Raw genomic sequence first — 26886 nt, forward strand, 5'->3', positions numbered from 1 at the left:
TGTCACTGACTCTGGGCCGAAGATTTCCCAGGTCTTGCCACACTGCTGGCCAACCAGGTCTCTACCCAGGTTCACAGGAGTCTATTGAACGTTGTAGGGCTTAGCTCACAGCTTCATTGCTGTTTTTCCCTCACTTCCCCTTATTGGTGATGAACGTGGTCACCAATCAGAGTGTGTGTTGCCATTGAGTCTTAGTCTTGGAAGGGGGTTTGCTCTGAGGGGACCCGACCACTTGCCTTGATGTCTCCTGGGCGAGCAGCTTGCTTGTTCTTGTAGTAATCAGTCGGTCTGCCTATACTGTTTTGTATTTTTCCTGTTGGTCTTTCTTTTAAGAAGTACCTTCTGTTCTTCTAGCCGCTCCAGGCTGGTAGCATTGTACTTTTAGATCTTCAGATGTTCTTTTTGATGATGAATGCAATGCCATTCCTCTTCAATTTGTCATTCCCAACATAGTAAACCAGATGATTATCAGATTTTAAATGGCCAATACTAGTCCATTTCAGCTCACTAATACCTAAAATATCAATCTGTATTTCATTTTTGATAACTTCCAATTTTCTAGATTCATAGTTCATACATTACATGTGGTTATTCATGGATGTTCACAGCTGTTTTCTCCTCACTTTGAGTTGTGTCCCATTAACAAATGAAGGTTCTGGAAACCTTACTCCATCCATGTCATCATAGTCACCTCTACTTTGAGGAGGCAACTCTTTCCTAGTAGTATTTTGAGTGTCTTCCAACATGAGGGGTTCATCTTCTGGCACTATATCTGACAATATTCTCATGCTATTCATTGTATTTTCATCTTCCAGTACTATATCTGACAATGTTCTGGATCTGTTCATAAGGTTTTCAGTGGCTAAACATTATTAAGATGTAGTCTGCCTCTCCTTCTTCCTAGTCTGTCTTAGTCTGGAAGCTCAGCTGAAACCTGTTTACCATGGGTGACCCTGCTGGTATTTCAAATTCCAGTGGCATGACTTCCAGCATGACAGTCACACGAAAACACCACAGTATGACAAATTGACAGATGAGTGGTGGAAAAATTAAAGATAGAGTAGATAAAAAATATAACTCCAGCTTGAAATCCATTTCAATCATTAAGAGCTTCATTAACGTAAGTTAATTATGTTGTTGTTACATGCTCTTGAGTTGGTTCCAACTCATAGTGCCTCTATATAGGGTTTCTGAGGATCGACTGGTGAATTTGAACCACTGACCTTGTGTTTCATATGGACCTTGTGGTCCAGTACATTATCCTGTAATGCCACACTAGGACTCCTCCAAAGAAGAAAACTAAGTTCATGTTATTCCGAGTTCTCTTCAGCATGGAGGAAGTCTTGGTGTGGCATTGCAGTATAAGCACTGTACTGCAAGGTCAGTTTTAATCGCAAGGTCAGTGGTTCAAACTCACCATCTGTTCCTTGGAAATCCTATACAGGGTCACTATGAGTTGAAACTAACTCGACAGCACTTGACTACAACAAGAAGACAGGGAGATGATGTGAAATGAGAGTGACTGAGGAATGTTTAAAATTGATCCCAAACTTCTGTTAAATGGAAAAAGAGAATGTAGAGGGAATTGTGCTGAGCTTTGTTGTAGTTAGCTGCCACTGAGTTACCTCAACTCCTGGTGTCCCCATGCACAATAGAAAGAAATGCTATTTTCACCTCACTTCCCCTTATTGGTGACGAACGTGGTCACCAATCAGATTGTGATACGGAGTCCTGTATCATCCCTTGATCAGTTACAGATCAAATGGCTAGTTTTTGGAAATAGATTTCCAGGTCTTTTTTCCTAGTCCATCTTAATCTAGAACCTCTGATGAAACCTGTTCAACATCCTAGCAACATACCTCCACTGACAGACTCTGCTGACAGATGGGTGGTGACTATGTGAACGAGGCGCATTTGTGTAGAACCTAACTGAATCTCCAGCATGGAAGCTGAGAATTCTACCTCTGAACCACTATTGCCTCATGTGACTTAGGGATTCCTAAATGTACTCCCATTGGCGCCTGTGACCACGTGTCTTGTCATCTGTGCCAGTGTGGTTCCAGGGAGAGGAGGGACTTGGGATCCAGCCTTTTGCCTTCTATGAAGGAGTGCCAAGACTGCTACTCTCTTGAGTGTTGCTAGCATGGTGAGCTAGTATATGTCTCAAAGAGCAACGATAAAATGTTTTCCTACTTTTTCCTTTTGGCTGGACACCAATTGCTAGGTAGTTGTTTATTTTTGTTTAACTTTGTATTGGAGTCTCTGGGTGGAGCCAACAGTTAATACATTTGGCTGCTAACTGAAAAGTTAGTGGTTCAAGTCCACCCAGAGGTACCTCAATCCCACAATTCTACTCTGACACACGAGAGAGCTATGAGTCGGTGTTGACAGTAACTGATTACAGGTTAACGTTTTATTATAGAAATTTCAAATATATGTAAAGTAAACACAATAATTTCATGAACCTCTGTGTAACTGTCACCCAGCCTCAACAATTACCATAATTTCTGCCATTCTCATACCATCTATACCCCCTCCTCAACCCCCATTCATTTATTTTTTACAGTTTGGGTGGGGGTAAAATTTTCATATAATACATGTGCAACTTTCAGCTGCACCATTTTGACATATGGATATACATTGTGAACCTACATCCTGTCATCTACATCTAGTGAATGTGCCCATTTCACTAGAACTTCCCTAACATTCCTCCATGTTGTTGTTAAGTGCCATCAAGTCGGTTCCGCCCCATAGCGACCCTGTATAGTGTTTCCGAGGAGCAACTGGTGAGCTTGAACCACCGACCTTGCAGTTCAAACAGCTTTGCAGTCTGGCGCATTAACTCACAACGCCACACCTCACATTCCTCCAAAGTTATGTTTTATTTGTAAACCTGAGATTGGTTTTGTTGGTTGGGTCCAGCTTCTTTCTCTCAGCATGATTCTAAGACTCACTTATGTTGTTGACTGTGACGTAGTCATTCCTTCCCACTAATGAAGTAGTATAGTAGTAGGTTAAGTGTTTGGCTCTTAACCAAAAGGTTGGCAGTTCAAACCCACGTACTGGTTCCATGGGGGAACAACCTGGCGATCTGCTTCTATAAAGATTATAACCTAGAAAACCCGATTAAGCCATTCTGCTCTGTCACATGGAGTCCTGGTATGGTGCTGTAAGATAAGCTGTAGATTGCTAACTGAAAGGCAGGCAATTTAAACTCATCAACTGTTCCTTGGAATCCCTATACAGGACCACCATGAGTCAGAACCAACTCAATGGCACTAAAAAAACAGCTCTGTCACATGGAGTTCAGAACCAACTTATATGGCTTATATGAACACACCACAATTTCTTACTCATTTTCCTGATGGTGAATATTTGGGTTAATAGCTCTTTTTGACTATTGCAAATAAGGCTGTTGTGAATATGCTTCTAGAATTTTTTTTTAGGACATAGGTTTTTATTTCTTTTGGATAAATATCTAGGAGTCATCCCTGGGTTGTGTAGATCCTTCTCTAGAGACTGGCCCCTTCTGACAACATGTGCAAAGTATGAGAGACAAAGTCTCACCATCCTGACTTCTAAGGAGTATTCCGTCTGTATTTCTTACAACACAGATTTGTTTGTTCTTTTGGGAGTCCATGGTACTTTTAATAATCTTCTCCAACACCGTAACTCAAATGGTTTTCCTTATTCATTGTCCAACTTTCACATACATCTGAGGCTATTGAGGTCAGGTGCACCTTAGTCTTCAAACTGATCTCTTTACTCTTGAACACTTCAAAGAAGAATGGGCATAAATATGGATCTCTTTCAATCAGTTGGCCAGGTTGCTGTCTTCCAAATTTCTTGGCAGAAATGAGTGAGTGCCTCCAGTGCCCCATCAGTTAGTTGAAAGATTTTAGTTTGTGCTCCACCAATCCCTGGAGCCTGTTCTTTGTCAATGCCTTCAGTATAGCTTGGACTTCTTTCAGTACCATTGCCTTTTTTTTTTAAACTTGTAAAACTTTTTATTGTGAATTGTGAAAGTTTACAGAGCATATCATCAGTTTTATTTTCAGCAAATCATATACTTGGCTTCATTACATGGTTGACATCCCTTTCATGCACCAAAAGTTAACAGCATTTACTTCTATTCACTTCCTTCTCTGTCTCCCGCCACCCCCATCTTTCCTCTGCCAGCCTCTCTCTGGTTGTATATTGCCTGCCCTGTCACCCATGTCAATGCGTGTCTACCCTCTAGTGCATTAATCATTTCTTCGTCCCCGCAAAACCATCATAGATTGTTTCTTTTGTCAAGAAACCCGGCCCCTCTATTTTTTTTTTTTTTTTTTGATGTAAAAAAAAAAAAAAAAAAAAAAAACACGCAGGGATATATAATCATTTAAACAACCACAGGGCATATTCTGGAAGCCAGTCTTCTGGCTGTAAGCACACAGCTTTTCTCTTTCTGAGTCTAGAGTCCTCAGCGGCTGAATCTCTCCATGCCATCACCTCTGCCTCCATCTGTGGTGTCACTGCTTCTCTGGTTAGGGTCCCATGTTCGGCTCATGGTCTTCTCTCTTGATGGTCTTAGGGTTCTCTGTTCCTGGAATGCAAGGTTAACTACTTACCTCTTCTTGTTACACAACCTGTATCTTAACAGTTGTGACAATCACAATTAGGTATGATAATAACTACTCACTATTGAATCAATGAATCCCATCTCTATCTCCTTTCACCAGACCCACCTAGACAAGAGGAAAGTTGTTCAGTTGGGATTCAGTAAAAGTGGAAGTAAACCAATATACCAGAATTCAAACACCTACCTCTTCCCTTTCTGCTTTCTTTAGTCAGGGTATTTTAATCTGTTACTAGTTTAGTTTTGTTTTTCACATTAAAAAAAAAAAAAAGATAAACATATAAAAAGTCCAACAAATGTCTGTTGTAGACTCCTGGTATGGTGTTGTAGGACTAGCACTGGACTGTGAACCACAAGATCAGCAGGGCTGCAACTTGGAAACCCTGTACAGAGTTACTATGAGTTGGACCTGACTCCACGGCACTTAATAACCAGAGTCTGTTCAGTTCTGACTTTGTGTTGGAAACTGTAATAACCACTTGCTGTGTGAACAGTTCAGCCCTTGTGGTGCCCCCTAGAGGCAGGAACTGGGGAGATTCTACTCATGGAGAAAGTATCTCCCTTCTCAAGTGATCTGTTTAACTGCTGCTCATGGTTGTTATTGTTGTTAAGTACTGTGGAGTCGGTTCTGACTCATAGTGAGTGACCCTACACAGGGTTTCCGAGGCTGTAAATCTTTACGGGAACAGACCACCTCATCTTTCTCCCACGGAACCGCTGGTAGTTTCGAACTGCCGACTTTGAGGTTAGCAGCCCGATTAGTATCCACTACGCTACCTTACCCGCTCTGCAGGAGAAAGATGAGGCTTTCTACTCCCGTAAAGATTTACACCCTCAGAAACCCTGTACAGGGTCGCTATGGGTTGGAACCAACTCGACGGCACTTAACAACAACAACAACAATGCTACCTTACCAGCTACTTATTTAGAAGTGATGACAGTTTGACTTTTACATTTTTCATAGAATGAACTTATATTGTCTGCCGCTTTGTGCTGATGCTAATTGAATCTTTTTGTATAGGATACCTTTAACTACTTAAAAGATTGATGTATCTGACAGCAAAGAAATATATTTTGCTGTTTTCTTGTAGATGATGATATCTATGAAGAGACAAAGCTCTTATTTCCTGCTAAAATTCCTGAGGACTTTATCTATTTAAGGAGAAGATGTGTAGTGTACTCATGGCAGATTTTTCCCCCTCTAGGGCAGTGGTTTTCAACTGGGGTCAAGTCTACTCCCTAAGAGACATTTGACCTTATCTAAAGATATTTTTGGAGTCCTGGTGTGGCACTGTGGGATAATGCACTGGACTGCAAGGTTAGTTTGAACTGCAGGCTTGGCGGTTCAAGCTTACCAGCTGCAAATCTGAAACCCTGTACAGGGTCTCTATGAGTTGGAACTGACTCTATGGCACTAAACAACAACAAAAGACATTTTTAGGAGCTCTGGTGGCATTGTGGCATAAGCATTGATCTGTTAACTCAATGTTGGAAGTTCAAACTCACCAGCTGCTCCATGGGAGAAAGATGACACTGTCTGTGTCTGAAAAGATTTATAATGTTGGAAATCATAAGGAGCAGTTCTACTCTGTCCCATGGGGTTGTTATGTGTCTAAATTGACTTGAAAGCAGTGCGTTTGGTTCTCAGTTTGATGAAGATATTTTTGACTGTCACAACTGGGGATCAGGGATGCTACTGGTATCAGTGGATGGAGACCAGGGATGCTGCTTAGTACCCTACAGTGCACAGGACAACCCCACTCAGAGAAGGATCCAGCCCCAAATGACATCAGTGCTGATGGGGAGAAACCTTGTTCCCAAATTGCAAGCATCCACCAAACGTCAATTTTCAAGCAAGCCCTTCAAAATTATTTAACCTGGTTAGACTAGAAAAGGGGAAAGCTGGTGTTCCCCACCTTCTGTTGAGGAAGAGCTACATTTGTGTGATGACCGTCATTTCAAGAGCTTCATTTTCTGCCCCCTCTCCCTTCTCTTTTTCTGTGGAACAATTGTACAACCTTTTCTCCCCCTCTGACTTACCCAGTATCACCAGGGTTTCTTCATGTAAATGTTGAAGAATGTTGATAACTTGTATTTACCTGGTGGTAGAAATGGGTAAGTGCTCAGCTGCTAACTGAAAGGTTAGAGGTTCAGATCCACCCAGAGGCAGCTTGAAAGAAAGGCCTGGTGATCTACTTCAAAAAAACCAGCCATTGAAAACCCTGTGGAGCACAGTTGTAATCTGGCACACATGGGGCCACCATGAATTGGCATCAATGCAACGGCAACTGGTTTAGCACTTGCCCCTCTTTGTATTTGTTTGAATTTTCCTTTTTGGGCTTCATGATTTCAACCCTGCCCCACTCAATCTCTCTCCACCTTTCTTTAGAGCTGAGCATGCAGACTGCAGAGGGTGGATCCGAGTCACCAGCTTCTGTGGCTTTGCGTCTGTCAGCAGCAGCCCTGCCACCCAGGGCCCAGCACATGCCCACCTCACCACAGGTAAAAGAACATCCCAGCCCCACCACCCAGGTGCTTCCAGGGGAAATCAGTCCTCCTGCAGTGCCAGTTGACTCTTTCTGGTGTTGAAAAATTCTATACTCTGTAGTGAGAGTATTCTACATTTTTCTGAATTGACTTATTGAAACATAGTTGCTGTTAAGTGCTATGGAGTCGGTTTCATCTCACAGTGGCCCTGTATATGATTTCTGAGACTTTGAAATTGTTTGTGGGAGTAGAAAGCCTCATCTTTCTCCCATGGATTGGCTTGTAGACTCGAACCACTAACCTTATGGTTCCCAATCCAGTGATTATTCTATGAAGCCACCGAGCCATGCCTTTATTACTTTGCTTTCTCATTATTTGTTAAATAAGGTCCACCCAGGAAAAGATGATAAAAACTGGAAAAGAAGCTGCTCTCCTGAATTCAGCTTAGTTTATGCTTATCTTATGTGTGTGTGTGATACATATAACAAAGCGTCTGCCATTCCCTCTGTTTGCATACAGTTCAGTGATATTACATTCATCATGCTCAGCCATAGCCACTATCTGTTTCTATAGAATTTTGTATCTGTTCTTATCTTCTCATAGACATACTTTAGACATTACCCTGTAATTCAGAAATATATTATGGATAAGGTAAGGAATAAGTTAGAATTCTTAGTATTTGATGCAAAATTGAATGAATATGTTTTTGACCATTTGCAGATAGAAAACCTTCACATTTAGGCTCTCTCTTATGAATTTCTATCATGATTAAAATATAACCTAAAGGAGACAGACAGAAGCAGAGAATAGATGACCTAAGACCACCTAAGACAGAATCCTGCAGAACAGACTAGAAATAGAAGTCACCAGAGATTCACTGGGATTATAGGGCCGCTTTCAACTCACCAGGAGCATGGTGAAAAGAAATGATGAAGGGAAAAAACATAGTTCAGCTAAGGCAAAAAGGCAGACATAGAAATGATATAGGTGGTCTATATGGGGTGCGTCAAAAGGTTTGCACTCTGCTATCAGCCTAAAGTAAAAGCCCTGATAGCAGTGCTAACCCACCAGCAGATCTGGCAGTCTGCTCTCGGAAACATTTCAGCCTAGGAAACCATATGGGGTAGTTCCATTCTATTCTCTAGGGTGACAAGAAACATTGGGATCAATTTGAGGGCACACACCACCACCACCTAACCTAAAGGTTGTTTGTTAATACCCACCTACATAAGCAAGGCCTGGTGATTTGCTTCTGACAAGATTACAGACAGAAAACTCTATAGAGCAGTTTTACTTTGTAACAACACATGGGGTCCTCTTGAGTCAGAATTGACTTAATGGCAATGGATTAAAAATCATTACTCAATTTAAAATATGCAGTCATTGTTTTTCTCCTGATGGTGTATGCTTCAGAAGATACTGGGACCAGAGTAAGAAATCGAGATCAATCTGTGTATAGTATGTCTCAGAAACAGAAGTGTTTTCTGGGTAAAGAAAGTTGTTTTGCTTTCTTTGATGTGTTGTTTTTCAATCTTATGTGAGCTGGTGTACTTTCTCAGATCGGACACACTTTGTAGTAGATCCTTAGTTCATGGAAGGATGAACAAGCTTGGCGGAGCAGATTTGGAATCTTCAGGAAGCTATCAGACTTCCTTGGCATGAGGAGAGAACCTCAGAGGTGCATTGGGCAAGGCCCAGGGAGAGGCATGTAAGGACCTGAATGTCCCCCCATGGATCTGAGTGTGGGGAGATGCTTGGTACTCATGGAGCCTATAGACACATCACTGAGGGCACGTGGTGACCCTTAAGATGGGTCATTTTTATGGGGTGTATGTAAACTGTGCTGAAAATGATTCTTTTATTGATAAACAGTTTTGAGTGCCCAGGATCGGGCAGTGTTTCATTCTGCTGTGCATAAGGTCGCTATGGGTCGGTACCAAGTTGATGGCACCTAACAACAACAACACTGTTTACTAGTCTTAAATTTTCTATGTATTTATCCACATAAAGCCCATGGTAGAATCCAAAGAAAGCTGTTTATAAATTTTCCATTTCTTAATTTCTTACCCCATCTAGCCATTCCTAGAAAGCGTTTATCAGCTGAGTTAGTCAATGTTTTATTTCTTGTAGTCTTGCTCTAAATGTCTCTAAGGTGACCTTCATCAGTAGGAATTATATGCTTTCTACTGTACTTGAACTGGTAAAAAACAGCAAGTACAACAGTTCAGTTTTATTCAAGTTGCTGGAACACATTGCCACGTGAGTTAGAACATAGGACTCACGTCACCAACAGTGATACATTGTTGAAAGACCATATTGTATTGTAGTATAATTACAGAGTAAACAATATAGGAGTCTGGATGAGAGAAATGCCAGAATATAAAAGATGACTTCAGGTAGTAGGTAAAACTTGAATAAAGTTCATTTGAACAGGTAAAAGCAAGTAGGAAAAAGATAACCCCAGATAGAATGAATATCATAAGCAAGAATGTAGAAGAATGAACCAGGAATTTGTTGGGGACATAGTTCTTCTAAGTGTGATTTGTAACCATGTCTCTTAAAAACTGCAGACCTGGGGGACCACCCTCCGTGTACTGAAAAGTGCTTTTTTGAATGTTCCGTGTGAGTCTAGCATGCACACGAATGTAGAGACTCATCATGCCAGGAGTCAGGCATCTAGACAGTCTTTCCTGCAGTCCAGCCTAGCTGCCATTGTTCCTGCTATCTCTGAACTCTCAAACGTCTTTATCAGTGGTAGGATGGGATGGGCAAGGTGAAGTGCCCTCATCTTCTGTGATTGTGTTACCTTAAACCTGCATTTGTGAAGTTGTGCAGGAACATCTGTCACCAAACCATAGGATACTCCTCACATCTGAAATTTTCAGCATGCTCATCAAGAAGATTATATTTGTAAAACGGTTTTTAAAAATGCAGTCATATAATTTTAGCTTTTATTTGTTTCAGATACTGGGTGTGTGTGTATTGTGGAGGTCTATCTGAGAGATGCCAAGAACGAGTGATCAAATTTAGTCATTCTTCCAGCAAGCCCTGGCCCCACTGAAATTGTATGTGTCAGCCCTCCTGCCTGCCTCTCCCTTGGTTCACCTCCCAAACCCCTCTCTCATGAATCTGAGTGGGCTGTGTCCCTCCCCAGCATCCATAGCAGGACTGTTCCTTAACGTCTCTGCCAAGGCCATCGTGTCCACCCAAGGTCCCACCAGGCAGCCCCTTTAAAAAGGCCCTTTTGGATTCCTATTCCTGCTACACATGCTTCCAACTCCCACCCTTGCTGGCAGCCTCCCCACTGGCCCTTCTTCTCCTTCCTTCTCTTCCCCAGGCATGCAATGTCTGCTCCCCACACTCTGCCATCTTTCCACCAGTCAAACTGAATTTAAATAGCCACATGGCTACATACCTGGTAGCTACCCGACTAGACACAAATCAAATATTTATAGATACCTCATGTTGCTGTTAAGTACCATCAAGTCAGTTCTGCATCTTAGTGACCCTCTATAGGGTTTCCATGGAGTAGCTGGTGGGTTTGAACCACTGACCTTTAGGTTAGCAGTCCAGTGCTTATTCTTCAGTACCACACCAGGACTCCTGATACCTCATAAAGTATCCTATATTAATGTACATCTGTAATATCCCCATTTATCTATTTGTTTGTAATTGAGGTACAATGCATATAAGAAAATTCACCCTTTTAAAGTGTACAGTTCAGTGACATTCACAAAGTTGTACAGCCATCACCATTCTAGTTCCAGAATATTTTCATCATCCTAAAAGAAAACACTCCTGCCCATGAAGTAATAACTGTCAATCTCCTTCTCCCTTTAGCCTCTGGCAACCTCTAATCTGCTTTCTGTCTCCATGGATTTGCCTCGTCTAGTGTTTCTTATAAGTTGGGTCAAATAATAGTTACCTTTTTGTTTCAGGCTCCTCACACTCAGCATAATATTCTCAAGGTTCATCCATGTTGCAGCATGTATCAGGACTTCATTCATTTTCTGGCTGAGTAATAGTCCTGGCGTGGCGTTGTAGGATAGATACTGGACTGCCAACCTTAAGGTCAGCGGTTCAAACTCAACAGCTGCTTCTTGGAAACCCTATACAGGGTCACTATGAATTGGGACCAACTGGATGGCACTTAGCAACATCAGCAATATTCCATTCTATAGATGGCCCCCATATTGTTGATCTAGTCCCTATTTAATTTTGTATCACTTGTGCTCTCTTCTATTGTTGGTTATGACTCACAGGAGGCTGGGCTTTATTCAATTCTTTTAGTGTAGATTCTCCAGTCCTGGTGTGGCGCTGCAGATTAATATGCTGGACTATAAGATCTGTTTGAACTGCAAGGTTGGCAGTTCAAGCTCACCAGTTCCTCGGAAAACCCTGTACAGGGTCACTCTGGGTCAGAACCAACATGATCACACTTAACAGCAGCATCCAACAACAGCATCTTTAATACTTTACTACATAGTGTGTTTTCATTACATTCATTGAACTCTAGAGGGCATTGTGGGAGCATGGTGGAATTAGGGGTTTGAGACCTGAGTTGTTTCAGAAATGAAGCTTTGCAGAGTCTCTATTGTGGAGTCCTGGTGTGGCGCTGTGGGTTAATGTGCTAGACTGCAAGCTGTTTGAACTGCAAGGTTGGTGGTTCAAGCTCACCAGCTGCTCCTTGGAAACCCTCATACAGGGTTGCTATAGGTCGATTCCAACTTGACACTTAACAACAACAACAGCATTGTGGTTGTTAGGTTCCAACTAGTCAATTCTGACTTATAGTGACCCCATGTGACAAAGTAGAACTGCCCCACAGGGTTTTCTAGGCTGCAGTCTTTACAAGAGCAGATTGACAGGTCTTTTCTCTGGTGAAGCCAGTGGATAGGTTTGAACCACTGACTTTGTGGTTAGCAGTTAACCACTTAACTGTGCATTCAGGGTGCCTGAGAGCCACCACTGTCAGGGACCTTAGGGTCCACATCAGAAAATCACAGCATCACAGTTGATGGCTTCCAGAGCTCCAATTTATAGTAACTAAACAACGATTCTGCTTCTCTCTTGACTTTGGGGTACATTTTGATCCTTCATATTTGAATAACTTTGTGTGGATAGCTAACTAAGCCATTCAGTGAGAATCTGACTTGTGAGACCAGGGAGCAGGCTGGAGCCGAAACCTAAAGAACTAAGAACTTGGAGACAGAAAACCTGAACTGAGTCTGGGGTCTTGTTAAGTGCTGACGAGTTGGGGTCCAACTCATAGCAACCCTGTGTAGAGTTTCCAGGGAGCAGCTGGTGGGTTTGAACTGCTGACCTTGTGGTTTGCAGTCCAGTGCTGGTCCTACACGTCTGGGTTTTAGAAATCCATATATTGAAGTTCTAAGGTGAGTCAGAACTGATTCTACGGCATTTAACAACAAGTTGTACTTGGAGTCCTGGTGTGATGCTGTAGGATAATCACTGGATTGCTAACCACAAGGTCAGTGATTATGCACCACAAGGTCAGTGGTTATGCATCAAAACTGACTTGACATTCAGTAACAACAGATATTCAAATTGGAATCCAGGTGTGGCGCTGTAGAATAAGCATTGGAATTTTAACTGCAAGGTTTGTGGTTCAAACCCACCAGCTGCTCCTTGGAAACCCTATACAGAGTCACTATGAGTGAGAACCAACTTTATGACACTTAACAACAACAATAATCTTCAAATCACAATGAAATATTTTCAGGTTTCACTCTACTGACTCTTCCTCTCCTCTTGAAACCTAAGCACTGAGAAATGGGGGCACTTTGGAGTCCTGGTGTGGTGCTGGACTGCAAAGTCACTTTGAACTGTAAAGTCGGTGGTTCAAGCTCACTAGCCGCTCCTCAGAAACCCTATACAGGGTCAGTATTGACTTGACAGCACTTAACAACAATAAAAAGGCTTTAATTTAGCTTAAACAGATGAGGTTTTCTGCTCCTGAAACTCCCTAGTTTGTAAAATGGTGGTAAGTCCAGTGTGACCTGGGAAACCTGGAGGTGCCACAGAGTGCTTTTCCAGGGGTAAGTGGTGTGGGTAGTTTTCCAGATAGTTCTTTTCCTCACACAGCTTTCTTCTCATGCCAGGGACACCTTGAAGACTAGAGTTGAGGAAAAGTTGTTTGGGAGCGGGTGGTGGCGTATAGCTTCTGCATGTGAGGAAGAGCTTCTGTATGTGAGTGCGTGTGTCTCTGTGTGAATCTATGTGTATGTGTCTGGAGTGTGTCTTTGTGTGAATCTATGTGTATGGGTCTGGAGTGTGTTTGTGTGTGAGAGAGAGAGAGAGTCCAGTGTATGAGCCTGTGGGGCTGTATGTGTGAATTTGAGTGTGTGTTAGCCAGTGTGTGCCTGGTGCATAATGTGAATATATGTGTTCATGCTGTGCACATGTGTGTATGTTGCACCTGTGGTGGTTTACATGCCCAGTTGACAAAATAGCAGTGCAGGAGGCAAGCTGGAGCTCTGGTTGCAGCTTCAGATTATTTACAGGAGAGCTCTGACATGTCTAAATGCCCATTTTGTCCTTCCCCTTCCAGCAAGTATTGATCCAGGCAGCTGGCTCCAAAAGGGCCCAGATGCAGCCGATTTCCCTCCCCAGAGTGCAGCAGGTGCCACAGCAGGTAAGGACCGTGCAACCAACTCAGAGCTTGGTTATTATTGTCAGAGACCGTCGAGTTGATTCTCGCTCATAGTCACCCCATGCGACAGAGGAAAACTGTCCCATAGATGTTTTTATTTTATTTATTTTTGTTGTTATTGAGAATATACAAAGCAGAACATACATCATTCAACAATTTCCACAGGTGTAATTCAATAACATTCTTAAGGTTGAACAACTGTTCTCACCTTCCTTTTTCAAATGGTTCCTCCTCCATTAACATAAATTCACATTTTTCCCATCTACTCTTTCCCATAGGGTTTTCTTGACTGTAATTGTTATGGGAGCAGATCACCAGGTTTTTCTCCTGCAGAGCCACTGAATGGGTTTGAACTGGCAACCTTACAGTTAGCAGTTGAGTGCTTACTTATTGTTCTCCCAGGCTCCTGATTGGTTGCAGGTAGTACTTAATAACCTTGAATGGTTTCTTAGGGACAAGTTCTTCTCTATCGTTGCTTCTCCTTTTTGTTTGATATCTTTCGTTCCTTGCCTAGAGGTTGTTCTGGCACCTGTGCAAAAAAACAAAACAAAGCAAATGAATGAACAATAACTTTTACTGCAGATAATTTTGTAGGAAGCCAAGAAAGCTGATAGTCATCCTTTCATTCATAAATTCTGCAAGCATTTAGTGAGCAAGTATACATCTCGTGGCGCTGGATAGAAGCACAGACATGCAGACATGTAGCAAGGATTTCCAGATTGGAGGAACAAGGAACCTCCTGGTGAGACAAACTCTTATGCAGTTGAGTATTGTGCCTTCAGATGAGCACCTCCTTTGAAATTAAGTTATTGAAGAATAAAGTTTGACAGCTTGAGTTAACTTGCTAACTAATAACAGCAATCATCTATATAAATCTAGTCAGAGTAAATTTTAACAGTGGTCTACAAACCTTTTCTATACAAATCCAGAAAGTGAATCTTCAGAGACGCTTCTTGGAGGAGTATGTTAGTGAGAACTAGGAAGATATGGGGGTTAAGGAAAGCAAAGGTTTGGGCAGGCCCAGCAGGAAATTGGGCCTTCAAGACCAGGGACCAAGTTCTTCACTCATCGTTGTTGTTACTGTTATGAAGTGCCATCGAATTGGTTCTCACCCATAGCAACCCTGTGTGGGGTTTCCAAGGAGCGACTGGTAGGTTTGAACCGCCGGTCTTGCAGTTAGCAGTCCAGTACTTATCCTAGAGTGCCACACCAAGACTCCTACTCATCAAGGAAGGAGACAAATAGATGTGTAACTCCATCAGGGGCTGCTAGGCCTATTCCATCTCTCTTTTTTTTTTTAAAGTTTTTATTATGGGTTTTACATGGGAGAACATCAGCTTTACACTCATCCTGTCGTATTTCGTTTCATTGCAATGATTACAATCCCCTCCATTTATCATCAAATAACTAAAGGGTACACCACACAGGCCCACCCTCCCTGGCCGCCAGCCCATAGCCCTTCCCTTCTCCCTCCCTGAGTCCAGTGACTCCAGCCGCTCCATCTGCCCACATCATCGTCTCTTGTCTCTATCCCTGGCATCACTGCCTCTCTACTCCATCTCTCTTTGTGTGTGTCTCTGACCTGCTTGGTGACTGCATGTCGCCTGGCTGCCTGAACTCTGATTTCCTCCCCAGGGGATACCACCCAGTATTTTTAGAACACTCTCCTGGCATTTTTGTTATTCTGGGGTATAAACTGTGATTGGGTATTCTAGCAAGTAGCCATCAGCCCCTTCCTGCAGGCCCAAGGGACAGCTTTTAGAGATAACCACAGTGAGACATCTGGTAGTGTAGTAGTTATGAATCAGTTCAAAACTACCAGCTGTTCTGCGGGAGAAAGATGAAGCTTTCTGCTCCCGTAAAGATTTACAGCCTCAGAAATCCTGTACAGGGTTGCTATGAATCAAAACCGACTCCATGGTACTTAACCACCATGGTGAGACCCAGCCATAGTCAATATTTTGGCCTTCAATTTCTTCACCCTAAAATTAGGCTGAGTTGGGTATCCATTAAGATTCCCTCTGTTAGAAAAAAGGGAAATCAGGAATAAGAGGAGGAAATGAAATGTGTGGCTAGTTGCCTCCATGAATAACTACTTTCTTTGCCGTAAGACCAGAAGAACTGGATGGTGCCCAGATACCATTACGAAACAGCATTTTGATCAAAGATTCTGTTGAAGAATCTTTTATCAGTGAGATGGGGGCTAGAATTGTAGAACAGAATTTCATATTTTCATGGAATCCAGACTTTCTGGAATCACTGAGGTGGGATAAACACCTAAAAGTATTGCCCTGAGATAACTGTTAAACTTTTAACCAAAAATAATCTGAAGTCTTCAAACCAAACAAACAATAGTTTATCTCAGTTAGTAAAGACTGTCTGCCATGAGCATTGTAGTCTTTTAAGGAACAATCCCTATGGGATCAGACTGACAATGGAAACTTGAAAGCTTCACCGAAAAGCTTAGGAGGTAGTGAGTTTATGTTAATGGGAGAGGAACAGTTTGGAAAAGGAGGCTGAGAATGTTGTACAGCTCAAAGAATGTTATCAGTGTCACTGAATTGCACATGTAGAAACTGTTGAATTGATACATGTTTTGCTATATACTCAGCAGCAAATATATATATATATATATATATAATTATTATTATTATTATTATTAAGGTGTTTTTCTTCTATAAGATGTGAGGTTCTGCACACAGGGTACTGGGCTTCCACTACTGGGGCCAGCTGGGGCGTTGAATTGACTTTCTTGCAGCATGGTGTGGATTCTTGTCTTCGTCTTCCTCTCTCCATTTCCCCACTACGGACACCTTGCTGCTTTCTGCCTCTGCTCAGACCTTCACACTCCAAGTATGGTTCCCAGAGCCTCTACCTCTGCCAGAAAGGGGCCCCCAAAGGAAGCATCAGGGGCCATGTGGAGCAAAATAACTTAACCCCTCTCTTCCCTGGCAGGGGCAGTTCATGCTGCAAAGGCTTGGTTCTGTCCTTGATGTGGGCTTCCTGACTAGCAGGGTTGGCCCTTCTGCCTCAGGGGCTGCAGACCCTTCACTCTGTGGGGTGTGACTGTTGGGAGTCCTCTCAGAGTGGCCAGGCCACAGGAAGCTTGTGAGCATCACCACTCAGAGCTCTCAGTTGTCTTTCTCCTGCCATTCCCTAGACCACTAGGCCCACTTAAGACAGGCGCCATCATCCTATTTCCTGCCCCTACATATGCAGATTAAGACTCTGACCTTGCTTCACCTTGAACTGCAGTGGAAATGAATCTTTGCTCATGGAAGCAGCACAGGGATGGCAACGGGTACAGCTAACCTTGGGCTTATTTGAAGTACTATTACTGTTTGAGCTTTTGTGGAATGTACAGTCTTTATTGTCTTGACTGTTAACCAGAAAGTTAGCAGTTAAAACACTTCCTGTGGCTCCACAGGAGAAAGACCTGGGGATCTGCTCCCTTAAAAACTGCAACCTGTGGGGTGGTAGAGTCGATGGAATGGAGAGAGAGAGCAGCTGCAGACTCTAGGCCCATGGACTGAGAAAGTCTATGTGCCTACGGGTAGGAGGCTGGCTTGTAAAATGTGCCCTTTGGACGTTTAAATGAATATATGTTTTTTTGTTTTGTATGTATACATCAGAGGAGCTCTGGTAGCATAGTGGTTACAAGTTTGGCTGCTAACCTGAAGGTCAGCAGTTCAAAACTACCAGCTGTTTCGCAGGAGAAAGATGAGGCTTTTTGCTCCCATAAAGATTTATAGCCTCAGAAACCCTATACAGGGTCACTACGAGTCAAAACCGACTCCATAGCATACAACCCTTGCCACCACCATGTGTACATCAAATATTTTTGCTTTGTTCGTTTGTGAAAAATAAGATGTAAAAAAGAAGCCACAAGGAGGCTTGTGACTTGCAAGGAGAGGATTGTAATTAGTTACATGAAACAAAACATATGATTGGTTGAAAGTAAAGCTGGTGATCTTGTCTGTTAACCTTCACAGTAAAAAGTTAAAAAAAACAACACCCTTTGGTTGTTCTCCATTTTACAGGGCCACTATGAGTCAGAATCAACTCTAACACACAACAATAACTTTGTCTCTCCTAGTTTTTTTCTAGAAGAGTGACCATGCATGGAAAAACTACAACTTGTTAAGTGCCATCGAGTGGGTTCTGACTCATAGCGACCCTGTATAGGGTTTCCAAGGAGTGGCTGGTGAGTTTGAACTGCCAACCTTGTGGTTCAAACCGACCTGCGGTCTAGTGCTTATCCTACAGTACCTCAGGGGTGTAAAAGAAATTTTTCTGCTTGAATAATCTGGAAAGGCGTCACAGGAAACCACCCTCAGTAACAGCATGTGTGATGTTGTCACAGGTACAGCCCATGCAGCGTGTCTACCCAGCCCAGGTGCAGTACATGGATGGGGGAGACACCGTCTTCACTAATGGAGCCAGGTACGTGGCCTTTCTTCTTCTGCCCTTTTTTTCCGACTCTTCCACCTCTTTCTTTTTGGGTTTGTGTTTGAACCAGTTCTTCTCTGTTATCAATCTGAGGGGTGTCCCTGGTGGCACAAAAGAGCTTTGTACTCGACTGCTAAACTGAAAGGTTGTAGGTTCAAGTTTGCTCAGAGGTGCTTCAGAAAAAAGACCTGGTCATCTACTTTTGAGAAACTCAGCCATTGGAAACCTTAAGGAGCACAGGTTTACTCTGACACACCTTGTGTTGCAGTCAACTTGACAGTGATTGTACTGGTTTAGTTCTGGGCAGTTTCACCCCAGAGCCCTGGTGGTTAGAGTGCGTGGCTGCTACCTGAGGTTGGCAGTTAGAAACCATCCGCTGCTAAGAGGGAGAAAGCTGTGGCAGTCCACTTCTGTAAAGATTTAAAGAATCCTTCTGTACTCTGGCCTGTAGGGCTGCTGTGAGTCGGAGCCATCTTGATGGTTATGGCTTACAACCAACACCATGATCACAATGCAGAAGTATCCGTGTCCACAGAGAAATGCCCACATTCAACCCCTATAGCCACTCTTGGGATTTTGAGAGATCAGTGTTTGATTAACAAGCTTGTGATCCTGGATACCTCCAGAGGACAGTTTGGAACTTTATGTTGCATGGGAATTTCATATGTCATGATCTTGTAAATCATGTATGTCATGGGACTCCATTTTTCCTTCAAAACGACGAGAAGGGACTTAAACTGGGTAGGGTTCCACAGTGTCTTCTCTTTCTGACAGACGGACAGCCTATGCCTACAACCCTGAGCCCCAGATGTACACACCCAGTAGTGCCACGTCGTCATACTTCGAGGCCTCAGGCAGTGCCCAGGTGACTGTGGCAGCCTCGTCCCCACCGGTGATCCCCTCCCACAGCATGGTGGGCATCACCATGGATGTTGCAAGGACTCCCATTGTCTCCAGCGCAGGCGCTTATCTCATCCATGGGGGGATGGACAGCACGAGGCACTCCCTGGCTCACAAATCCCGGTCCCGGTCATCGCCAGTCACGGTATGTAGGGGGTCCCACCCAGGGGCCAGTGGGGTAGACAGTGATAGATTTGCAGCAGCAGTTGCTGGGCTGGTGAATAAGAGACAGCTGGAGGCTGTCTGCTGCGGGTCCAGGCCGCTCTGAACTGGAGTGTCTCCAGCCTCAGGCAGTCCATGTGACCCACAGAGCATCTCTCAAACTCATTGAACCTGTTTCTCCCTTGGTAAAAAGAAGGATAAACCATATGCCACAGGCTCTTGTGAATTTCTGATATGAGTGAAGTGCCCCACCAGTGGGAGATGCTGCTGCTGTTCTTCTGTTATCAATGTTATTATTAACCTCTTAGAGACTCCATATGTGTATAAAATGCTGGGCTGAATTAAGCAAGAGGAAATTCCCCTCAAGAGCTATACTCTATTCTTCCCACCATGCTCCTATCCAAAATTTGGCTTCCTTGCTTTGAAAACTGTTTATTTTTTTAAATAACAAAGTAAAATGAACTTTTTTGGTGTACAGACCTATGACTTTTAGCACATGTATAGATTTGTGGGACCAGTAACACAATTAAGGAGTCCTGGTGTGGTGCTGTAGGATAAGCACTTGACCCTCAAGGTTGGTTTGAACTGCCACATCAGCGGCTCAAACTCATCAGCCATTCCTCAGAAACCCTGTACAGGGTCGATATTAGTCAGACTCGATGGCACTTAACAACTACAACAACCACAATTAAAAAAGGAGAATTTCATCAGCCCAAAACTTCCTTGAGGTATTTCTTTGTAGTCATAACCTACCCTTACCTGTGACCCCTGGCTACCACCCCTCTGTTCTTCATGATAGTTTTGTCTCCTTAGACTATCATATAAGTAGAACCATACAGCATGTAACCTTTTAATACTGGCTTTTCACTCAGTATAATGCATTTGTGATTGATTGGAGTTGTTGCATTAACCAGTACTTACTCATTTTTGGTTGTTGAGTAGTATTCAGTTCTACTGCAATTTGTTGATCCACTCACCAGTTGAGGGTCTTTGGGTTGTTTCCATTTGAGTCAGTATTTTAGTTATCTGGTGGTACTATAACAGAAATACCACAAGTGATATTTTTTTTATTAAGGAATGTCTTTAGTAAACAGAAATTAATTTTCTCACAGTTTAGGAGGCTAGATTTCATAGTGCCAACTCTAGGAGAAAGGTTTCTTTGTTGGCTCTGGAGAAAGATCTTTATCTCCTTTCAGCATCAGTAGGCTCAACGTTCTTTGGAGATCTCCATGCGTCTTGGTATCAGTCTTCCTCTGGATCTAGGCGTTTCACAATACAGGGATTCCATTCCAGTCCTGGCTTTTCTTTATTGGTAGTAGTAGGTTCCTCTAAGCTCAGTTTGCTTGTTTCATCTCTTTTATATCTCAGAAGAGACTGATTTAAGATATAACCTAATCCTGTAGATTATATCCAACCTCATTAACATTGTGTTGTTCTCAGGTGCCATAGAGTTGGTTCCAACTCAGAGCGACACTATACAGCTGAATGAAACATTGCACCTTCCTTACAATTGTTTTCATGTTTGAACTGATGGTTGCTGTGACTGTGTCAGTCCATCTTGTTGGGGTTCTTCACTTTCCCAAGCATGATGTCCTTCTTCAGAAACTGGTCCTTCCTGAAGACATGTCTAGAATACAAGAGACCCAGTCTCACCATCATTGTATTCAAGGAGCAATCTGACTGTACTTCTTCCAAAACAGATTTGTTTATTCTTCTGGAAGTCCATGGTATACTCTCTCCAACACCATGATTCAAATGCATCCGTTCTTCTCCAGTTTTCCTTATTCATTGTCCAGCTTTCCCATGCACATGAGGCAGTTGAGAATACCGTGGCTTGGGTTCAGGCACACCTTAGTCCTTAGCGTGACATCTTTGCTCTTTAATACTTACTTTTTTGGAAAACTTTCCACGTTTTGTTTACATTTTAAAACGAACTTTCGTCTCAGAATCACATATACAGACACCTATTTTTGTTATTGCTGTTGTTGGTTTTACTTAAATGCATGGTTAAACAAAGACTGTAAACAAATACTTACCATGTCTGCTGCAGGTAACACACAGAAATGGCTTTTAACAGAAATTCATCAACTCCCCCCATCCTTTTGTTTCTTATAAATACAAGTATCAAAACAATCCTGAATATGCTGTTGATAACACTAGTAGTTAGCACCCACACTGCTTTAAAAAGAACACAATTGTACTCATGTTCATTGCACCTGCTACTTTAAACACTTTAAACTGCAGCTCTTTCACTAAGCAAGATGGATAAACCATGCCCTTGATGATTTCTTCCTGGAGAATGATTTTCAGAACACACATCCGTTCACAGAAGCCTGACAGTTCTCCAGTGAGCTTTTGTCTTGTAAACCTGAATTCTGTTTGGGGTACTGCAGGTTTAGGCGTAAATGCCAGTGCCTTGACTAGAGAGAAGTGCTGCATTTTTCCTCTGTGACCTGAAAACATAATGGGTATACATGGGTTAAATGTATTCATACAGATGTCTGAGTCATGTTTACCAGCTGGAATTCTTTGACTTAATGTGTGGATACTCTACATTGTGATACTTAATCAAGATGAGTAGAAGGAACCTCGGCTACTTAAGACAGAGCCATTGCCATGCTGCAATGAGTCTCAATGACTGGTAAGACTGAGGAATTCGCACTGACCACCTAAGACAGGCAGCGTCCCTTAAACAATCAATAAATAAGGAGGATTCAGATGCAGACAGTGCAGACCCGGTCAGGAGGCCAAGCCCCTGTGGGCCCAAGCGTTGTTGACCTAGGCTCTGAGGATCAGACTTTAGCTACCTAGTAGACATAGCAAACTGTCCCTCATCTGATTATTCAGTAATGCTTGTTAGTAATATCATACATGAGCCCTGGATATCCACAGACAAATGTAAAAACCTTCCCTAAAAGCCGAGACTGTAAATTCCAAAAAGGCAAGTGCCCCCCCCACAATCCAAAAAAAAAAAAAAAGCTAAAGAGGATAGAGAGAAACACTGTTAACTGATGATATATGGAGGGGATAATAATCAATGTAATGAAACAAGCTATATGAATGGTTGAATGTGAAGCTGATGATGTGCCCTGTAAACTTTCACTCAATGCAAAAAAAAAAAATTTAATTAAAAAAAAAAAAAAAAGATGAGTAGAAGGTTGTTTATTTAAGATGAATTTGAGATCCATTAAAATGAATTGTACGTTTGTCCTTCTGGTGGCTATGGAAGCTTCATATTTTCTTTGGACATTATTAGTCATCTTAGTTCTGGAAGTACAACTTTAATGCTACAGGAATTTTGCCATTTTGCAAAAACTGGTATGCTCCATGCATCCACCATTCCACTGGAATTATTTATTCCATTGATACTAATTTTTGTTACAAATTTAAGTAATGAAGGTGCTTCAGGATATTTAGGTCCACATTCTACTTTCAGGCTGTTTTCATAATTTGTCCTTGGCGGCCCAATAATCATTCCTGTCCACCTTTTCGAGTGTCTTATCGTCATCATCTTCAAGGTCCCAGCTAACCATTCTATCACCTATTCCTTTTTGCCCTTCAAGTTCTTCCAGCAAGTGAAAATTATGAAGAACTTTAACTCCTGTGGATGTGGAGACTGCCATCTTCTCCTGCAGTTCCTGCGTTTTAATACTTGAAAGAGGTCTTTGGCATCAGATTTGCCTTAATGCAATGTGTTGTTTGCTTTTTTGACCGCTGATTCCATGAGTGTTAATTGTGAATCCAAGTAATATGAAATCTTGAACAGCTTCAATCTTTTCTCCTTTTATCATGATGTTACTTATTGGTTCAGTTGTGAAGATTTTCATTTTCTTTACATTGATGTGTAGTCCATATTGAAGGCTATAGTCTTTGATCTTCATCAATAAATGCTTCAAGTCTTCTATACTTTCATCAAACAAGATTGTGTCATACAATTATCATTGGTTGTTAATGATTCTTTCTCCAATCTTCTTCATATAATTCAGTTTCCTGAACTATTTGCTCAGCATACAGATTGAATATATTGTTGCTGTTGCTAAGTCTGTAGAGTTGGTTCTGACTCATATCGACCCTGTATAGGATATCTGAGGCTTTTAAATCTTTGTAGGAGCAGATAGCCTCATCTTTCTCCTGACAGATTAAATTAATATGGTTAAAGGATATATCCCTGATGCGTACCTTTCCTGATTTTAAGCCATCAGGTATCCCCTTGTTCTGTTGAAACAACTGCCTCTTGTATACTTGTACAGGCTCCCCATGAGCACAATTAAGTGTTGTGAAATTCCCATTCTTTGCAATGTTATCCATAATTTGTTATGATCCACAGTAGAATGTCTTAGCATAGTCAATAAAACACAAGGATACGTCTTTTGGTACTCTCTGCTTTCAGCCAAGATCCATCTGATGTCACATATCCTGTTCCATACCCTCTTCTGAATCCTGCTTGAATCTGGCAACTTCCTGTCAGTGTACTGCTGCAGTCGTTTTTAAATGATCTTCAGCAAAATTTTACTTGCATGTGATATTAATGATATTGTTAGATGGTTTCCACATTCTATTGGGTCACCTTTCTTTGAAATAGGCACAGATATGGATCTCTTCTAATCGGTTACTCAGGTAGCTCTCATCCAGATTTCTTGGCAGAAATGAGTGAGCACCTACATTTCTGCATCAGTTTGTTGACAGATTTCAATTTGTATTCCATCAGTTCCTGGAGCCTTGTTTTCACAGATGTCTTCAGTGCAACTTGAACTTCTTCTTTCAATACCATAGATTGTTGATCATGTAGTACTTCTTGAAATGGTTGAACATTGACCACTTCTTTTAGGTACAGTGACTGTGTATTCCTTTCATCTGCTTTTGATGCTTCCTGCGTCTTTTAATATTTTGTCCATTGTTGGTATTGTTGTTTAGTGCCATCAAGTCGGTTCCGACTTATAGTGACCCTGTATAAGGTTTCTGAGAAGTGGCTCATGAGTTTGAATCATCAGCCTTGTGATTAGTAGTCCATAGAATTCTTCAATATTTCAAGTTGAGGTTTGAATTTTTTCTTTAGTTCTTTCATCTTCAGAAATGTTGAGTATGGTCTTCCCTTTTGATGCTCTGATTTCACATCTTTGCTACTTTCATTATAATACTTTACTATGTCTTGAGCTGCCCTTTGAAATATTCAGTTCAACTCCTTTATCTTATCATTTCTTCTAGTTGCTTTAGCTTCTCCATGTTCAACAGCAAGTTTCAGAGTCTCTTCTGACATTCATTTTGGTCTTTTCCTTCTTTCCTGCCTTTTTAATGACCTTTTGCTTTCTTCATGTATGAAGAAACATGTGGGAACCCCCAGAGGAGGGAGCTTTCTAGAGTTTCTAAGATGCAATTTGGGAGAATGCAAATAGGAATGAATCTTCTAGAGAAAAGAGGTGAAGAAGCTTGTGTGTGTGGGGAGATGTGAACATATTGTTACCCATCTTCGAGCTACTAAAACATTTCTTGGGGTACATCTGGAATAACTTGGGCTCAGGTCCCTGTTTAAAGCTGAGGAGGCTGCCAGCACCTGCTAAGTATTGGATGCTTCTCACTAAGGCTCCCACAAGGGCTGCCACTCCAATATGGGTTCTGCTCCTCAATTAACAACTCTCCCAAGAGTCACCACTCCCCAGTGACTCAGGGACCCACACAGGAGGTTCCCAAGCTCTTGACATGGAGAGGAACCAATGTCTGCTAAAATAGACTGTTATGTCCAACCCGAGTGATGGATCTGCTTTATTGTATGCAGATTACATGACATTTTTCTTTAAATCGAAAAACACGAAGTATCAAAGTTCCTTGTAGTGTTTAGTTAGTCACTACATAGACAGAGATAATGATCAAGTGTGTCACCTGCAGACCAAGGCGGGTTCAGAGAGCTGTCAGCAATCACAGAGGGGTTGCATGTCCAGAAGTTGCTCTAAGTTATTGTGACAGGTTGCTGGGGCAGGGATCTTGGGTGTGTTGTCATTTTTTTTTTTTTTTTTTCCTGTATCATTCCCCTCATACACCGTCTATCTGGCCCATCTACCTCCTGGTAGGAAGTATTATTTGTACCCTAGTGACTCCCATGGAGGCTCCCTGCCTTCCCAGGGTGTTTTATCCACCTGCAGACTTGAAGAAGCATCTCAGTGTCACAGGTCCAACACTGAGCTCTTGACCTTCATGCCCCTCAACCACCACCACCACCCATCATCTTCCCCTTCTCAGTTCCAGCTGTTCTTCCTTCTTGGTGCTCAGACTTGCTCTTCTTCCCACAGGCCTCTTCTAGTTCATCCCCACATGCTCTCTGATTTATCCTTGAAGATTTGTCCATACCCTTTCTCACCACTTCCATAGTTCATGCCACCATCTTGCATGGGCGATCTTGGTCATCTACTGTCCTCCACCTCCACCCAGGCCAGCTGCCAGCCTCTCCTCAAGGCAACCACAGGGAACATCCTGTGTCAAGTGAGGTCAAGGGACTTCTCTGCTCAGAATCCGCCAGGAATCCCACTTACTTACTTCAAGCAGGGTCATCAAATAACTCAAGGGGCCCTGCATGCCTGCCAAGTCCTCTCCTCCTCAGCCCAGCATACTCTCTCCCTCATGTACTCACACTGCAGTCACATGGTCTTCCTTGCCGTTCCTCCAACTAACCAGACACAGTCCTGCCTCAGGGCCTTTGCACAGGCTGTTCTCTCTGCCTGTTTTGCTTCCCTCCCATCCCCTGCCCCCACGAACACCCTCTTTATCGTCCCTCATCTCTTTTAAGTCTTTCCAAATCAACACATTCTCAGCTTTCCACAACCTCCCCCATTCCCACCCCCTGATTTAAAATCACACTTCTCCTTTCAACCCCCTCCATACTGGCGTCCTGTCCACTTTCCCGAGTGAAATTTTCTCAGAGAACCTCAATCTCTCATACTGTATATTTTTGTTGTTTATGATGGGTCTCTCCCCAACAAGAACAGAAGCTTCATGAGGGTAGGGGTTCTGGTTTGTCTTCCTCACTGTTGTGTCCCTGACACCTAAAACAGGGCCCAGCTTCAACTCAGTTCTTGATAAATGTGTGATGAATGGATGGAAAGCTGGGTGTTTAAAGTATGATTGTATCAACGCAAAGTGAAATATGGAGCGCATTCCTAGGCGACTCCACAATAGCTGGTGGTGGGGATGGCATCACCTTCCTGTGAAGTTACTTTCATCTCAGCAGCAAGAGCTGACTGCCAAGGCAACCATGTTGCCTTTTGATGAAAACATAGTTACCCAGTGAAAGCACCTTCTAGTTTAAATAGTACTGGGTGGGGAGGGGTGATGCAAAAGAAATCTTTTCCAAACCTTTCTTTTACCTTATGAGCTTATTCCATATCCAAGGCCACTGCTAAGTGGGTGATAGAACCGGTCTTACAACCCATTCCTCAGGATTCCTAGATAAATGCTTCTTCTAGCTCCCACCCATAAAATCAGGACTCGGGCTCTGTTTGCATTTCCTAGGGCTGCCTTAATAAGATACCACAAGTAGGTGGCTTGTGTTGGCCTACAGTTTGGGAGGTTAGAAGTTTGAGTTGGCGCTGGCTCTAGAGGAAGACCCCTG

General features: G+C 42.5%; 1 protein-coding gene and 1 pseudogene across 1 annotated transcript in view; one reads left to right on the forward strand and one right to left on the reverse strand.

The window, feature by feature from the left end:
- LOC102820459 (piggyBac transposable element-derived protein 2-like) overlaps positions 1–21685 on the forward strand; it is a 32136-nt gene extending 10451 nt beyond the window's left edge. The window contains exons 4-7 of the mRNA XM_006872865.1: positions 13674–13757; positions 18139–18218; positions 18999–19269; positions 21680–21685. Of these exons, the coding sequence (XP_006872927.1) occupies positions 13674–13757; positions 18139–18218; positions 18999–19269; positions 21680–21685 (441 nt within the window). The remainder of the gene's footprint in view (positions 1–13673; positions 13758–18138; positions 18219–18998; positions 19270–21679) is intronic.
- A 788-nt stretch (positions 21686–22473) lies between these two features.
- Positions 22474–22909, reverse strand: LOC102820840 (annotated as a pseudogene).
- Between the last annotated feature and the right edge of the window lie 3977 nt (positions 22910–26886).

The sequence above is a fragment of the Chrysochloris asiatica genome, unplaced genomic scaffold, assembly GCF_000296735.1.
Source record: "Chrysochloris asiatica unplaced genomic scaffold, ChrAsi1.0 scaffold00213, whole genome shotgun sequence".
NCBI lineage: Eukaryota > Metazoa > Chordata > Mammalia > Afrosoricida > Chrysochloridae > Chrysochloris > Chrysochloris asiatica.